At 49.6% G+C, this 17,648-nt stretch overlaps 2 protein-coding genes across 52 annotated transcripts in view; one reads left to right on the top strand and one right to left on the bottom strand.

Moving 5' to 3' along the window:
- Positions 1 to 15,585, top strand: part of KIAA1328 (KIAA1328 ortholog) — a 440,823-nt gene extending 425,238 nt beyond the window's left edge. For both annotated transcript variants that reach the window (XM_043889124.1, XM_043889126.1), the window contains 2 exons: positions 7,981 to 8,037; positions 15,471 to 15,585. In XM_043889124.1, coding sequence (XP_043745059.1) covers positions 7,981 to 8,018 — 38 coding nt within the window. In that variant the 3' untranslated portion in view covers positions 8,019 to 8,037; positions 15,471 to 15,585. The remainder of the gene's footprint in view (positions 1 to 7,980; positions 8,038 to 15,470) is intronic.
- The window catches only part of CELF4 (CUGBP Elav-like family member 4), a 313,604-nt gene continuing 307,570 nt past the window's right edge, over positions 11,615 to 17,648 (bottom strand). For 40 of the 50 annotated variants that reach the window (XM_043889128.1, XM_043889174.1, XM_043889142.1 and 37 more), the window contains one exon: positions 11,615 to 13,800. Coding sequence is in view for 9 of the 50 variants with exons in the window: in XM_043889174.1 (XP_043745109.1) it covers positions 13,774 to 13,800 (27 nt within the window). In the remaining 41 variants the exon portion in view is untranslated. Of the gene's footprint in view, positions 13,801 to 15,764; positions 15,853 to 17,648 lie in introns of those variants that run through there. The other 10 variants (XM_043889151.1, XM_043889153.1, XM_043889152.1 and 7 more) reach the window with 3 other exon arrangements.

The following is a 17,648-nucleotide window of genomic DNA, read 5'->3' as shown; positions in this document are numbered from 1 at the left end:
GTCCAAGGGGAGGTGTGGGGATGAGGCTCTATGAGAAATGAGAGCTCTCTCCCTATGATGTGAAATCCCTTCCAGAAGCATCAGTCTGGCTAGAGAGCTCCCCTGCCCACAGTCCTCTCATCACCTGCCTCACCCCTCTCCTCACCTGGATGCCTAACTGGACCAGAGGATTCACAGCTTTCATCAGATTCTCAAAGGACCCTAGAATCCAAAGAATTCAGGAATCACAGGTCTTCAGGAAACTCAGAAGCATCTTTGTCCACTAGGTACCAGACAAAGTCCAATGGCGTGGTCCTGGCAGCACCCGGGAACTATGTCAAGCTGCAGTTAACGCGCTCAGAGGTGGATGCAGGCCCAGAGGCCTGAACGGCAGCCCCTGAGACAGGGACTTCTGACAGCATTTCCCAGAATATAAGATTTTATTGCTGAGCAAGGGCTGGAAGGAAGAAAGGAAGATGCCCTGGACCGCGGAAGAGTGTCAAAAGCACGGAGACAGAGACCCCAAGGTAAGTGAGCTCATGGACAGCCTTGGAGGCTAGTTCTGGTGGTTAAGCTTGGAGAGCAGCAGGGCCCAGTGGAGAGAGACCAGCTGAGATTCCAGTATGCAGCAAGAGCGTCCCGTTTACCCAGGGCTCCGCCGGAGGCTGGGCTTCAGGTCTTAGCTCTGCCGCCAAAACTGTGTGACACGTGCAGTTTTCTTCACTAGTGCAAACTCAGTGCCTGACTTGCTAGATGTAGACAGCACACACCTGCACAGCCGGCTCACAGATGACGTGGGGATACAGCGAAAGGATGCTTGGGTATCTGCTGGGTGAACAACTGTGAGGCACTTCCTAAACATCAGGTGCTTTTATCATTTATCTGATGGCTGGTAAGGGGCGATGGGCCCTCTGAAGCGTGGAGACCTGGGGCTTTCATGACAACCAGGCAAAGCTAGCCCGGCCCACTCCCTACCCGCGCTTACCTGGACCCGCCACCACCCCAGGCAGTGCTCCCAGCCCTCTTCTCGGCCTCCAGGAGGGCAGCCCACTGCACGCCTGCCCGTTTCAGAATGCTGTTTACCTCCATCTCTCTCCACACCTTGGGCTGCCTTCCCCAGAGTCGGGACTGTGCTCTCATCACCACCTCATACCCTTGTGCAGAATCGGACCCCAGCCTTGAGGATGGTCCAGAGAAGACTGAGTCAAGAACGATTCCGGAGCGGGGACCCTGGAGCTGTGGTCCATGCACCTGCATCACGGGCGCCTGCGGGCTGCCCACAGCCCTTCCTTCTCCCCTCCCATCTCCTCTCTCCACCTCTAGGATTTTCAAATCTGTCCCTTCTCTCTTCAGAACTAAAGATGTTGTGTTTCTTGCTTTGCTCATCAGGCTGTTCCTGAGTGGGGGTGGGAATAGGCACCCCCAGGAGCCAGGATGGGGTAGCAGAAACCACGGTGGCCCCATCTCACCACCCATGACACGCGCTGCTCACTTCCATGTTGGAGGGTCTGTCCTCTCAGATTCCCAAGGGAGTAAGGGTAAGCGGTAAGGTGGGGGGCGTGGGGGGTGGTCCCTGCAGCACCCAGTCTAGATGGCTGACAGTTCTCAGGCTGACCCAGCTGAAAACTGGCCACATTTTTGTTTTCAAACATTTTATTTTGAAGTCAGACCTACAGAAAAGTTTTAGAAATAATACAAAGAATTCCTGTACATGAACGCCCTTCACCCATATTCCCCAGGGTTAACATTTTAACTCAGATTCACTCTATCTCACACATATATAATGCATATATCTCATACATGTATTATTACTTTTCTTCTGAAATATTGGAGAGTAAATTGCAGACCGACTACTCTTCCTTCCCCTAATAATTCAGCATGTATTTCTTAAAAATAAGGACATTCTCTTCCATACCCACAGGACAATGATTGAAATCAAGAAATTAACATAAATAGAGCACTATTTTCTAATCTGCAGACCAGATTTAAATTTTTTCAATTTTCCTTTTTTTTAAAATTTTTTTAGGTTTCCTTTCCTCAAATCATCCATGCTCGCCTTCTCCCACAGAATCCAAAAGTCTGTTTTATACATCTGTCTCCTTTGCTGCCCTGCATGTAGGACCATTGGTTTTGTCTTTCTAAATTACATATATGTGTGTTAACATACAATATATATCTTTCTCTTTCTGACTTACTTCACTCTGTATAATAGGCTCCAGGTTCACTAGAACTGACTCAAATGTGTTCCTTTTTATAGCTAAGTAATATTCCATCGTGTATATGTACCACAACTTCCTTATCCATTCACCTCTCGATGGACAGCTAGGTTGCTTCCATGTCCTAGCTATTGTAAACAGTGCTGCAATGAACATTGGGGTGCATGTGTCTCTTTCAATTCTGGTTTTCTCAGTGTGTATGCCCAGCAGTGGGATTGCTGGGTCATATGGCAGTTCTATTCCCAGTTTTTTAAGGAGTCTCCACACTGTTCTCCATAGCGGCTGTACTAGTTTGCATTCCCACCAACAGTGTGAGGTTCCCTTTTCTCTACACCCCCTCCAGCATTTACTGTTAGTAGACTTCTTGATGATGGCCATTCTGACTGGCGTGAAGTGATACCTCATTGTGGTTTTGATTTGCATCTCTCTAATAATGAGTGACGTTGAGCATCTTTTCATGTGTTTATTAGCCATCTGTATGTCTTCTTTGGAGAAACGTCTGTTTAGGTCTTTTGCCCACTTTTTGATTAGGTTGTTCATTTTTCTGGTATTGAGCTGCATGAGCTGCTTGTATATTTTGGAGATTAATTCTTTGTCAACCTTACTTATTTTTAATTGAAAGAAAATTGATTCAGAATATTGTATTGGCCTCTGCCATACATCATCATGAGCCAGCCATAGGTATACATGTGTCCCCTCCCTCCATAACCCCCTCTGACCCCGTCCCACCGCTCTAGGTTGTTACAGAGCCCCGGTTAGAGTTCCCTGAGTCATACAGAAATTTCCCATTGGTTATCTAGTTTACATATGGCAGGGTATGTGTTTCCATGTTACTATATCCATTCATCCCACCCTCTCCTTCCTCCCTGCCTCCCATGTCCATAAGTCTGTTCTCTATGTCTGCATCTCCACTGTTGCCCTGTAAATATGTTCATCAGTACTATCTTTCTAGATTGCATATATATGCGTTAATATATGATATTTGTTTTTTTCTGACTTACTTCACTCTGTATAATAGGCTCTAAGTTCATCCACCTCATTAGCATTGACTCAAATGCATTCCTTTTTATGGCTGAGTAATATTCCATTGTATATATGTACCATAGTTTCTTTATCCATTCATCTGATGGACGTCTATGTTGCTTCCAAGTCCTAGATATTGTAAATAGTGCTGCAGTGAACACTGGGGTACAGCTACATGCCATTCAAATCCTTAGTCTTCTGCTGTGTTCCCACCACCCTCTTTGATGGTCCCAGTGCTAGGAGACAGGCTGGAAAAGGAGACAATTATTGTCCTCAGGACCTTCAGCTGGAGAGGGAGCTAAGGACTCAGAGCATCACAGAACAGTGTAAACAAGGGCCAGTGAAGTGTCTCCACCCTTAGGGCAGCAGGAGGCCAGGAAATAGGTGCTTAGTTTGAGCTGGAGACTTCTGAAGCAGATGGAACCTGAACCAAGGGCGGGAGAATCTGAATGATCAGAAACTTGGGAAAACAGGAGACTCTGTGTCCACAAACCATCTCTGAGGGCCCCAGTAGGACCAGAACTACCAGGCTTCCTTGTGATTCCTGGTCAGAGTTGGGGAAGCTGAGGCACAGGGGCCTTGCCCAGCGGGCACAGGTGTGGGGTGCTTTGGGAGGGCTTGTGGGAGGCAGCTCCCCCATCCCCGCCACTCCACGCCACTTCTCATTCATTCAGCAAGCATCACTGAGCACTGACTATGTGCCGGACACCGAGTTCAATGCTAAAAGTACAAAATGCTCTCAAGTAGTTCTTGATTAAAGGGGATGCTGCAGGCCCAGAGGCCTCGTCAGGTCCCCCAGCTCTCAGGACAGGATCGCAGGGGTCCTCTACCCAGCTGAGAGCAGAGCGGAGTGGCGGGTAAAACCCTGCTCCTCCCGGTGCTGTCATCTCATCCAGGTGCTTCTCATGTTGAGAGCTTGGCTCAGGACACTCGGGCCTTCCCTCCTCTGCACCCCCTCTTTCCCCTCCTAGCACTTAGCAGAGAGCTCTGGACACAAAGGGACTGGGCTGAGTCCTTGAGATCCACCCAGGATACCTCGCTTTGCAGAGGAAGAAACTAACAAGGAGGTCTGAGATTTTCCACACTGGTCCTGTCTCCACGCCTCTGTCCTGTGGTTAGGTTGCCTGTCTTTGTTTGAGGCTTAGAAATACAGTAAGTCAGAGGCTTCTGCGTGAAGACTTCTTACACCTGTGCCTTGGAAAGGTAGCCCCCTCCAAAGTCATATGATGGTTATAAGCCTGGGACCTGCTATCTGGGACTGGGCTCAAACCCCAACTCTGTCAAACCAGGTGACTTGCAGCACCGTCGCTTAAGTCCGTCTGTAAAACTGGGTGTAGGCTGGTTGGGAAGGTTGCCTGGGATGGTGTCAGTGAAGTAGCCAGGATGCTGCCTGGTCTATCAGTAATGGCTTCTTTTTAGACAAGGCCCTGTGTCTTCCCGAGCTTGTTCCCCGCTTACCTGAGGCATCTTGCAGCTCTTTAGCATGTCTGGGGTCCTTTGTTCCTCCATAACCCTCTCCCTCGGGATCTGTGTAACCCCTGCTCACCCTGCTACACTCAACCCAAGTGTCTCCTCCTCACTAGTCTGGCTACTGGCATTGTCTCATCAGGGCTACCCTGGGCCCCTGCACAACTCACCGGGCTGTCCTGCAGCCGTCTTTACCAGTCAGGGAACCCGTGGGAGGGGACAGTGCAGCTGATTTTGAAGCTGGGATCCACTATTTGCTTGCAGTGTGATTTTTTTTTTTTAACTTCTGTATTGTGGTATAGTCAATTAACAGTGTTGTGTTAGTTTCAGGCGAACAGCCTGAAACTGTTGAGGGGGACTCAGCCGTACATATACATGTATCCATTCTCCCCCAAACTCCCCTCCCCTCCAGGCTGCCACACAAGACTGAGCAGAGTCCCATGCGCCATGCGGTAGTTCCTCATTGGCGATCCCTCTAATATAGGGCAGCGACTTGCAGTGTGATTTGCAGTAAGTTATTTACCTTCCCAAGCCTCTAGTTGTTCATCTCATAGCACCTGACAGGATGACATCCCGGATTCGATGGCACGCCCACAACACACCTGGCCTTGTGCCTGGAAGGTGCCTGCTTGTGTAGTCTTCATCCCTGCACCCCCGGTCCTTAGCACTGAGTGGGCACTGGATGTGTGCACTCGGTTGAGTTTTAAAGGAACAAATACACTCCCAACCCAAGGTGATTTGCATTTTTAAAAAAAAGCAGAACTAATTAAGGCCCTAGTCTCACCCAAAGTAAAAGGCCTAACGACAGGCTCTGAGGTCCTGAGCGGGGCAGGGGTGCAGCAGGGCAGGGGTGTGGGGTCTGCCCTGTGGCCCTCATGCTGGTTTCCAGGGGCTGCCTGTGCAGAGCGAAAACGCCCCACAGGAGCCTTGCTTCCGAAGCCCCTCTTTGGACCCCAAGAGGGCCCTGAGCGGGAGGCAGAAGGGAGGTGGGTGGACAGCACCCAGCTGCCCTGGATTTCCTGCCACCCTAATGCCCAGAGCTGAGCCCCAGGACGAGGTGGGAGAGAAGGGCAACAGCCAAGAGGGTTCATGTGGAGACTCTGGAGACGAGGGGCATCTTTGTGCCTTGGTTAGTGGAGTCGGGCACCTTCAGAAATGGTCACAGTTTCCCCTTGATTTGGAGTGATGGTGAACCAATTTGCGTTTATCTTAACAACATGCTTATAGTTTTATCCAGAGTTTAGCGTGCTGGGGAAAACCAAGCTGACACAGCTCAAAAGGGTTTTGAACTTCAGGTAGCAGCATAAAATGTTAATAAATGCTCCATTTATTTCCATTTACTTTCCTCTCCTTGTTAATAATAAAAGCTAACCAGGCCTTTGGGGTTTCCTCTCTCCCTCCACTGTCCCCACCATCAGGGGGGAGAGGCACCGCCTGCATGCCCTCACCTGTACAAGCACTGGGCCAGCCCAGACAATCCAGGGGGCAGGGAGAAAAGGACTGGCACCTGTGTCAATAGAGGCGATGCCATTTCCTAAAGGTAAAAGTAATATTATTGAGGAAAAAAAGTGAGAAGGAGGGACAGGACAAGAGAGACACGAGAGAAGGGGTGGAGGGAAGCAACTGTGTGGAGAATTTACAAGTGAGGGAGACAAGACACGGAGACGAAGCCCAGCTCTGCAGACAGCCCTGGGCTGCAACCCCGCCACTGGGTCATCTCGGTGGGGACTTGACCTCTCAGAGCCTGGTTCCGCATCTGTCAGATAGGGCGATGACAGCAGCCTCAGAGAATCGGATGGGATTATAATAAGCAGCTCTTCACAGTGTCTGGCTCGGCACCTCAGCAGTGACGGCTCCCCCATGCCTCAAAGGGATGTGCCCCGCTGATGAGTGTGCTGGAAAGGACCTGGTTCCCCTACTCAGCCAGGGGCTTCTGAGCAACCCCACGCCTGGGCTCACTGCCTGGGAACCCCACCAGCCAGCTTCGGGCCTGGGCACGGCACTGCCAGACTCTGGGTCTCTTTACTGATAACTGAGTTCCTTACACCAATGCACACACATCTGCACCCTAAAGACCAAGGTAAACAAGACATCTGGTAACACTGGCTACCTTTGGAGACAGGAACGGGTGACTGGATTCAGGGGTGGAAAGACTTTTTATCATATGCTTTTTCATATTTTTTGAATCTTGAAATGTATCTTATGTTATCTATTCCAAAAACTAGATAAAATTTTTTAAGCGCAAAGACCAAACTAACATGCAGCCTGAGGCTCTGTGAACCGGGAGAGGATGCCTGCAGACACTGACAGCCACAGTGGTCTTGGGGAGGCTCATGGGGAAAAGAAAGGGCAGAGAGAGAGGAAGGGGCAGAGGACCATCTGTGAATAGGGATCCCCAGGAAGGTGGGTGAGCAGTGAGAGACAGAGAGGTGTGCACCTGAACATGACGAGTTCTCTGGGGGTATCACAGGCTCACTGAACTTAGAGAAGATGATGGGAAGTGGTCTGGTACCAACTTCAAGCTCACTTGGTTCGGACGTGAATTGTCAGTGGAATGGGACTAAGGGAAGGGAAGGAGGAGGGGCTCAGAGCCTGAATTACTCATTCTGAGTATTTGTACTATTCAAGAATTTACAACTCGGGACGGGGCATGGTTGTGTGTGGCTTTGTCTTCTTTACTCCTTACAATTCTTGGGGGTGGGAGTGTATTGGTATCCCCATTTCAGAGATAAGGAAACTGAGGCTCAGGGAGGTTAGGTCAGTTTTCCAAAATGAAAGCAGGGGTCTATACATCTCTTCAAAGCCCATGCCTTTTTCACTCTGACATGCAGTCTCCCACCCTCCTCCTGGTCTGGGCAGATCGTGGCTAGATGTCCACAAAGATACAACCTAGGATGGAGACGATCAGGGTTCCCTGAAGAGAAGAGGAGCTAGGTTAGTGTGAGGGAAAAGAAGTTGGGGTGATAAGGAGGGCTCTGGGGTGCTGGCTGTCCACTAGCCAGGTCTGGGAGCCTGGGGTCTGGGAGAGCTAAAGACCAGAGACTGATGGGGTAAGGGAGGATCTACAGGGAGAAGGGAGCACAGCTTAGGGAAATAGGGGGGGCAGTAGAAAGAGAAAGCTAGAAAGTAAAAAACTGACATTCAGCTGAGAGGAAAGGGAGTGTCGGCTACCCACTCATTCCAACTGTCCTCTTATTCCTTTAAAGAGTCTGCAGAACACCTACCTCTTTGAAACACGCTTTCAGTTGCCTGCAATTTGTCCTTCCTTCCTTCCTTAACTCATTCATCCCTGCAGGCAGTGGATCAACATGGACTGAACGTCTAGCTGACTAGAGTGAACAGTCGATGGAAGGTAGGATATCGATGGTAGCTAATAATTTCTGTTTGGGGGAATTCCACTTTGGGAGAGAGACAAATGGCACTCACACAAAGGCTGATGCTGCCATTTCAGGCAGGGCTAGGGCTGCCACTTCAGGCAGGGCTGGGGCCATGACCGTGCTGCCCAGATGTCCCCTTACCATCTTATTCAGCTGGGAAATGTCCATTTGGGTTCAACTGGGTGTAATTCGAACACTGGCCCTGCAGACCTTGTGCCAGGAGGAGCTGCAGATTCACGTGGTCTGGGGGCAGCAGAACATGGAAGATGGATGTTGGACTTGGAGGCATGCTTGTGGGTGGGAAAACTCTAGGATATCCATGTGTGGCTGTACCAGTGCCCTGTGTGAGGAGTGGGTGGGATCCAGCTCAGAATAGGGACAATGTTGGATCTTTATAGAAACCCAGAAGGAGATGAAGTGTGAAGTGAAGTGAAAGTCGCTCAGTCGTGTCCATCTCTTTGCGACTCCATGGACTATACAGTCCATGGAATTCTCCAGGCCAGAATACTGCAGTGGGTAGCCTTTCCCTTCTCCAGGGGATCTTCCCAGCCCAGGGATTGAACCCAGGTCTCCCACATCGCAGGTGGATTCTTTACCAGCTGAGCCTGCAGGGAAGCCCAAGAATACCGAAGTGGGTAGCTTATCCCTTCTCCAGCGGATCTTCCCGACCCAGGAATAGAACTAGGGTCTCCTGCATTGCAGGTGGATCCTTTTTACCAACTGAGCTATGAGGGAAGCCCAAAGGAGATGGAAGCTATTAACTCAGTGTGTGTGTGTGTGTGTGTGTTAGTCACTCAGTCTGATGCTGTGACCCCACAGACTGCAGCCAGCCAGGCTCCTCTGTCCATGGAATTCTCCAGGCAGGAATACTGGAGTGGGTTGCCATTCCCTTCTCCAGGGGATCTTCCTGACCCAGGGATCAAACCTGGGTCTTCTGCATTGCAGGCAGATTCTTTACTGTCTGAGCTACTAGGGACGCCAGAGGTCTCAGTGAACATTCTTCTCATATTAACATTGCACAGAAAGCAAGGGAAAGAGAGAGAAGGAAAGAAAAGTGAGAGAGAAGATGTGAGTACAGAAGGGTGGATGAAGAGCTGAGAGGTCTTTGAAAGTGCTGCCAGGGCAGGGGCTGGAGGGAGGCCGGGGCACCAGTGCCCTCCTGCGCGTGAGGCTGGGAGAGGCCACAGGGAGGCCCCAGGCTTACACAGCAGGGGCGCAGCTGCCCGACAGGCCAGAGCGTGTCAGTGTGGCGTCGACAACACTGAGGGGAAACAGAGGTGTCTGCCAATGAAATGACTTGATAACTGGGATTTTCTTCAAAATAATCAGGGAATCGATGCATGTTAAAGCCAAGTGCTGTGTACACAGGGGGCTGCTATGCAAGTATCTCTATTTCCATTATGTGTGAAATAAACAGTTTATACGAATAAACAAAAAGTCTTTAAAAAAAAATAGGGAAGCGGTGAAGGAATCACACACTGTAGGTAGAATATAGCCGACCCTCCATATCCACGGAGGAAGAAGCCACAAAAGCAGAGGCCCGACTGTACTGCGCCATTTTGAGCATCCACAGACTTTGCTTATCTGTGGGGGCCGGGGAACCCATGACCTGAAGATTCCAAGGGATGACTGTACTACCAGAGGAACAGAAACCATAGAATATAAGCAGAAATGAATGAGAACCGTGTCTTGGGTTTTCTTAAATAACACTGCAAATCAGGGGTTCTTAACCAGGGGGTGATGGATGGGCTGTGGGACCCCTGAACTCCCGGTAATCATGTGCAAAGTGATCCGAGAGTTTGCAGCAACTTTTCAAGGAACCTCTGGTGCCCCCCATACCGCCCCCCCCAACCCCGCAGAGGCTAATACATTACCTTCCCTCTTAAATGTGTGGTGGGTGGTTTTAAATAAAGGTTTACTTTCTAGAACTGGCGTATTCACACCTGGGCCCTGTGTTTTCATCTCTCTTCTCAGCCGTGCCTGGAACAGAGCAAAAGAGGCCAACCCACTGCACAGACTGCTCCTTGGGGATAGTTCCCCGAGGCCCCGCTGCCCCTGAGCCAGAGCACTGGAGGTGGGGGTACGCTGTGCCGGAGAGAAGGGGACCCAGCGGGGAAGGGCTGGGGAGGCCGGTGGGGCTCCCTGGGGTCTGAGAGAGTGACAGGAGGCAGTGTGGTTGAAGCTGTCATCCTCTGGCAGGCACAGTGGCTTTCAGCTGCAAATGTCCAACAGAAACCATGGTTTTGAATAGTCTGAGGCTCAAAACCCAGAGAATTTCGTAGAAAATACCTTTCTGTTCCTCACAGGGTCGCGTAACTCCCATTGTGACATCTACCCCTCGCAGTGAATTCCTCCAAGAAGTCCAGCTCCCTAGAGGCTCCCCAGAACTGGCAGGTTAAGTGTGGGTTATTTCAGAGGACAGGGAGGGTTTCAGCTTAGAACCATCTCCACGCTGAAGCTAAGGCTTGAAGGCCTGCCCCAGGTCCCGAGGAGTGAAGGCCCTTTCTCCCCAGGCTAGCATCTCCCCAGGCTAGCGTGGGACGCATGGGAGAGGGCCCTGCCTGGGGACTGAGGTGCGGGGCGAGGAGGGAGGCAGGGCCCGGTGCTGCTCCCCGCCACTGCCCCCCCACAGGGGACGGGGAGCTGAAGCCATTCCCCACCTCTCACAGGAGGGCACAGACAGACAGACAGACCTGTGCCTGCCAGGACTCCCATCATCTCCCCATCCCATCACATACGAGGAGGAGATGGGAGACACTTGGAGGGGCCTGCCTATTCCTAGACAGGTCTGCAAGGCTAGAGGCTGGGCCCTGGGGACAAGATGGACTAGCGAGAAAGGGCTGTCCCAGGATGGAGTGTGACAGACGAAGCCTCACATTCCAGGCTGTTGTGCACCTGGGGTCTCACCTCAGGAGGACCTGCTCCCTCCCTCCTACTTCCCCTCCCCCAGGCCCTACCTCCGGTCTCCTGCCTTGGGAACCTCCCCCCACCCCATACCTTCCTGCAAGCCTCCTGTGGCACTCCCGGGTGTGGGTGTGGACATCTCCCTGCCTCCCTCTCATGATACAGAGATGGCAGCACTCCAGGCTCCTCCCACCAGAGCCCCGTCTCTGCGGATCACCTAGAACCTGAGTCTTCTCCACCCAGAGAAATGTCAGGGCAGTGGAAGGTGCAAGACCAAGAACAAAACGCCCCACGGCAAGTCTGGGGTGTGTGGGGTTGCGTCTTCCCCTCCCTTACCGTAGGTCCTGCCTCCAGTCTCCTTCCTCAGCCCCTCAGAGCACATCCCCCAACCCCAACTCAAGGTGTTCTCGCTTGTCCTCCTTCCTGCTGGGTGTGGGCCCTGTGGCCAATCCTACAAGGGAAGCCAGGAATGGGTATGTGGTGGAGACTTTCAGAGGTGCACACCAGTAAAGAGAGACTTTTCTAGACGGTCCAGGCAGCAGACTGACTCCGTGCAGGGAAGAACCAAAGCTACTTCCAGTGGACCAGCCCGAGGGCACAGACCCGGCTGGCCAGACTCCAGGAACCACAGACCACCATGGAAGAGCCTTTTTTTTTTTTAAACTGTGCTTTATTTAGGGCTAAGCTGGAGAAAGCGTCATCCAATAGTTACAGAAGGTTACAAGGAGCTTTAGGGAGTTGAGTGTGAAAAGAGCAGTTGTACTGAACTGCAGCTGTTTTTTTTTTTTTTTTTTTTACAACATCTGGACATCCTAAAAAGAAGGAGCCAAGAGAAAGAAAAATAAAATTTTACAAAATAATAATTAACCAACAAAATAGAAAGAAAGGAAAGGCAGAAGGCCTGAGAGGAACCAGATAGATGTTCTAAAGCAGAAAATTAAAAAACATGGTAGGTTCAAGGGCCTCCCCGCCAGGCCTCCAGATGAGCTAGAGGTCAGTGAGGAGGGTGTCAAGGCAGAAGGTCAAAGCAAGTCTTCCCAACGGTGCAAATAAATTATAATAAATATGTTATACTTTAAAATATATGTGTTCTTAAATAATTCAGTGTTTTTTTCTGATTCTGAGTTTTTTTAAGCAATGTCTTTTTTAACTGCTCTAAAGTCATTTACCAAAGATAAATATCGTGCTTTCATTAAATAGTTTTCCTTGTTTTTTTTCTCTATCATTACAATTAAAAGTCCTACAAAATATGCAAATTTATTTACAGAAAAACAGAGCCGGCATCATTTAAACATCCCTGTTTTTCAAAATTCCTTGTAAACAGTTTCAGAAATTCTTCAAAGATTGTTTTTTTTTTTTTTCTCTCTCTTGTTAAGGTTTTTGTGTGTGTGTGTGTGTTGTTTAGTTGTTTTAAGATGAAAGTTCCCAGGTCTCCCTTGCCCGGAAAGTCTCTGGAGCAAGCATGGAAGGCGAGTGAAGCGGAGTTGTCCAGGGCTTGCGCGGAGCGGGCGAGCGCGCGCAGCTCCCGGAGCGAAGCGAGGCGGGGGTGGCGGCGGCGGCGGGCCTTCCTGCCAGCGGCGCGGCCTCCACCGGCGGTGGGCAAGCCCGAGGCCCACGGTTCTGGGCGGGTCCGGCCTGGCCCTCGGGGTCAACGGCGTCCAACAGCACTCGCGGGGAGAAGGGATTGATGCTCAGTCTAAACTCTACAAAAGTACAGTCCTACAACATCTGGGATTTTAGCAATAACGCTAACTTCTATAGGATTTTTTTTTCTTTTTTTTTTCTTTTTTGCTTTCCTCTAATTTTTCTTCTATTATATAGGTATTTTAAACTTCTCCTTTTTAAAATTCTGTACAACTATTATGATTTTAAGAGGGGGGGAAAGTTAGAAGCATTTACAGACTTTTCACAACAATTATCTTGCCTTGTCAGTCCCCTTTGTTCCCCTCCTTTTCTCACACTTCACAGTTAACGAGTTTTCGTATTTTGTTGCTTTCCCCAAATATCCACCAATTTGTTCATCTTAACAGCTCCATCCTGACATATAATACAGAAAACCGTAGGAAAGTGTCATAGACTTGAATGAGGGTAATCAAAGCGCCTCTCAAAGTATCAAAGAACTATTATCTTGCTGTTTTAAAAGCATTGAAGCATTATTTTTCCTTTTTTTAATTTTTTTTGTTTTTTGTGGTTTTTTTGTTTTTTTGTTTTTTTTAATTACATTTTTTCATAGAATCGCTCTAAGCTGTTTCAAGAACAGCCAGGAGGCAGGAAGGAGGTTCTCCTCCATCCCCCCTCTATTTGACCTAGAGCTACACATCTGCAATAAAAAGTTTGGTCCTTTGGTCCCTAAATAGCTAAAGGAATGACAGATAGAGATGCTCAGCGGCGACCTCCCAGCCGCCCCCCCTGGGGACCAGGCCCCGTCAGCCACACCGCTTGCCCCAGCCTGCCTCAGGCGCCCACGGGCTGGAAAAGCCCCGGGGATCGGGAAGCAGCGGCCCTTCCCAGTTCCCAGCCCTGCAGTCTCCCCACCTTGTCTCAAGTTATTTTGTTTTAAAGTTGCCTTTTTTGTTTTGTTTTTTTTTCTTCTCATTTTTCTTCATCTTCTTCTTCTCTTTGTCATATATATATTTTTCCCCCAAACACGTGCCCTCTGAACTCCATAGACGCTATACTTTCCTTGAAGAAATGTGACAGTCACAGAGTGTGTCTGGAGTCTTCAGCTTGATTGATATTGGCTGATATGTCAAAGGTGTCATCCAACAGTTCTCATTTATAAATATATATAGAGAGAGGTTTGTTTTTTAATGTAGCCCGTTCAGCATCCTGCCCTAAAATGAAGAAAATCGGGGCTGATTAAGCCAAGAGAGGAAATGCAAAATACATCCAAACACCAAAAGGAACCTGCCTCTGGGGGGTTAGGGTGGGAGCTCTGGTGGGGGGGGGGGGGGGATGGCGGGAGGGAGGGAAGAGACCAGTATGAGAATTAGTCATGATCATGATACATAAAAAAAGAAATCGACTCTTGTATTCAGAGTAAGAAACCACTGGGAGGGCTATAGGTGATGGCTGTAGCAGAGGAGAGGGTTTTTGATTTGGGTTCCTTTAGAGTTCTGGATTGGGGGATGGCTAGATCTAAGGGAAGAATTTGTGACTGTGGGGCATGAATTCATCGTTAAACTGACCTCTGAGGGATCTAGCCCAGATACAATATGTATACAGAAGCCTAGCAAACAAGATGGCAAAAATCTAGCAGCCAAGCCCGCTCCTCCCCACAATCTGTGACATGAATTTTGTAGAACCCTTGCCCAGTTTCCAAGCGAACCGCCTCTTTTCCAAGGTCAGTAACTATTTGCGAGGCTATGTATATATATGTATATCTGGATATATGTGTAGAATATATTCACCTGCACATATGTGGATATACATGGATATGTGTGTATGTATATGCATAGATACACACATACACACACACGTAATGTTTTTCTCATACATGCCAGGGAATTTAGAGGAAAGTCAGCACTTTGAGGAAGTGGATGGGAGAACCTAAAAGAAGTTAGAACGGATTTAATCATCAAAGTTAAATTAACTCAGACAATTCTCGATTTTGTTTTGAATGGTGGCTTTTTGGTGTTTTGTTTTGCATTTCAAAGAAAAAAAAATCATGATCTGACTAGAATCAGAAGGAGAATGCTTAACCATTGTGAATTAACAAATGAGACTCGTCTCCATTCTAGCAAGCAGCTTCCACTTATACATGGGGGTGACTGGTTACATCAAGAGAGTTAGAACTGCAAAGCCCCCAACTGAGGGGACAACGTCATGCGTATATCAATCCATGCTGGCAGGTTTTTCACACTGTTGATTCAACAAACAGCAAACCGTACACAGCAATCTAAACAATTACAACACCAAATAAAATAATAATAAAATTAAAAAACACTTGTCAAGGACCCTTTTTCAGTTGTAAACAAAAAAGTGCATTTTGCTTTTGTCAGTACTGTTTTTTCAAACCAACCAAAAAAGCCCTCCCCAAGCCCCAGGTCCCCCACCTCCCCTCCACACATTTAATTTAGCAGAAGTAGCTACAATACAAACCTTACAATTGTGACCGGGCTCTCTCTCAGAGGCCTCGGGCTTTGAGCTCTAGTTTTTTGGTTTAGAATTTTTTTTTTTTTATCATTCTGTTACTGTAGAGATTTTGTTTTTGTTTTTCCTTTTGAAGTGAGATTTAAAATAGCCTAACTTGAAAAAGACCAGACCTAGAAAGTGTCAATTGAAAAAGGCCCCCAAATTTCTAGAAAAAAATAAAATCACAATATTTTCAAGTGCAAGTAAATCAACCACGCATAGATACTTTTAAGGTGTTTTCCTTATTTTTAAGAAAAAAAAATAATGGTTTGCACAGTTAAATGATCCCATGTCCGATAATTCGGGAATTCATCTTTATTTTTACTATTTTTTTTGTTCTTTTTTTTTTTTTTCTCTATGTGACATCTAGAGAAGCATAAAAAACGCTGAACAAGAAAAACCAAACAACAGAAAGTAAAACCACTGCAAGCACCAAGAACGAAACGAAAATGAGCACAGCAAAAAAGATTGTGGCAGCACAAAAGTCAAGAAAATGCACGTGTGATCATGACTGGCCAATCATCAACTGATACAACATCCAAGAAAAACGCTCCAATCACAGCACCTCCACGAAACTTGACGGCAATTGTCATGCAACCGATTCTTAGCCTTGTTACATGACGCCATCATGTCACACTGTGAACTTTGAGTTGATTTGAACTTACGGATGGGGGACTGTTTTCTCCACTCTCATGTGATTACGTGAACTTTATTCCTAGCTCAGCGCGAGACTGTGGTGGATTTGACTGGCCCTGGTTGGGTTGTTGGAATTTGATTGAATGACAAAAGAAGAAAAGATTTATATATATATTTATATATGTAGAGAGAGAGAGAGAGAAAGAGAGAGAGGACAAGAGTGTGGGTAAGGCGGGGAGGAGGAGGAAGGGTGGGAGGGGTCGGGGATTGTGGGGAGCAGGGTGGGGGGACAGGGAGAGTCGGGTTGAGGGTGAAGACGGGCAAGGAAGAAGTTAAAACAAAATTAAAAGGAAAAATATTTATACAGCACCAGACCACAGCATCAATCTAAAAGCTCGATGAGAGAACAGCAGTCAAATCATAAGAGAACGGAAAAAAACCCAAAAGGATGGAGGAAGCGGCAGACGAACGACATGGGCACGTCAACACGCACACGCACGCACGCACGCACACGCACACACGGTTGCTGATGCAGACAGGTGATACACTGTGAACAACAGCAGAACCTCACACAGGGCCACTACGGGCATCCGTCATGCTCCGGGGAACAGGAGGGAGGGCGTCGGCAGTTTGGCGAGGAGGCCGGAAAAAAAGAAAACAGCCCCTCAAACCACCTTGGCCGGCGAGCAGGTCAGGGGGACACGCTCTCTGCTTTGACCCCCTCCTTGATTCTTTCTCTCTCCCCCAGGGGCCGATCGCGCCTCGCCTCCCCAGCCTTCCTGGCTGCAGCCTGTGGTCAGCAAGGGGAGCCTGACCGGGTGGCTCCCATTTGCCGGGTGGGTCAGAGGCTGCCTAAGGCGACCGCTGTGTCCGGGGGTCTGTCCAGCAAACACTCGGCTGCCCGGGACGTTCCACACCCACGGCCACCCGGCCTCCCACCCGTCCCGGCCCGCGGTGGCCACCATCCCCAGGGAAGGGCGTCCCCGCTAAGGGCACCGGGAAGCTGCGGGAGGCCACAGGCCGGCCCCCTGCCGCTTGGCCTTGACCCTCGGTCCTTAGAGCCTTTAGAGAACCAGCACTCTCAGTGGGGAGATTTAAAGTCCATCACGGCAGTGTTCTCGGAATTCTACAAACACACCCTGGCATGGCTGATGTCGTGTTTCACGGCTGCCTTACTCTGCTTTGCTCCCAAGGGGGCCCAAAGCGAGGCGGGGTCCCGAAGCTCTGACCCAGGAAAGGGTCACGGGGGAGGCTAGGGCGCCCTGGAGGGTAGGTTGCAGGGAAAAGGAGAGTCCACTGGAGAAGAGCAGCTATGGGCCTGGCTCCCTGCCGGTCTCTGCTGCTGCCGCCACCGTGCTCTCTGCTTCCCCCCCTCCCTGCCTCCCCTGCCTCCCCCTTCTCCGCTTCTTCACACCCCACATCCCCCCCGACGGATGACTTTCTGGACTGACCCTTCTCACTGTCTTCTTTACTGATGGAGCCCTAACTGGTGCAGGCTGAGATCCCCCTCTCGGTGAAGCACCATCCAGTTACTCCAATTTGCGTTGTCTTGAACACGCTTCATTCACCATTTGGCGTCCTCTGCCTCCACCCAGGGCCCTGGGGGTCCCCGGCCCCACCCCTCCTCCTGGTTACCCCCGAGCTCGCTCCCCAGCCCCTGGTCCCCTGCAGCACCCCGGCCTGTGCTAAGCCTGTGCACCAGGCTGGTCTCCAATGTCCCCGGCTTCCACCCATAGCGGCTCCTGCTCTCAGCTTTGGGTTTCCCTCAGGCTGTGTGGAAGGGAAGCCTGAGACTGTGAAGTGTCGCTGTGGATAAGATGCAACATAGCTGAGAGGTGACAATTCTAAGCCTAAATCTGGCCCCCGGCTCTGCCTTCTCTGAGGAGCCAGGGCCTCTCTGCCTGCCAGCCGG

Source organism: Cervus elaphus, chromosome 27, assembly GCF_910594005.1.
Source record: "Cervus elaphus chromosome 27, mCerEla1.1, whole genome shotgun sequence".
Taxonomy (NCBI): domain Eukaryota; kingdom Metazoa; phylum Chordata; class Mammalia; order Artiodactyla; family Cervidae; genus Cervus; species Cervus elaphus.
This window is presented reverse-complemented; position numbering and strand designations above follow the sequence as displayed.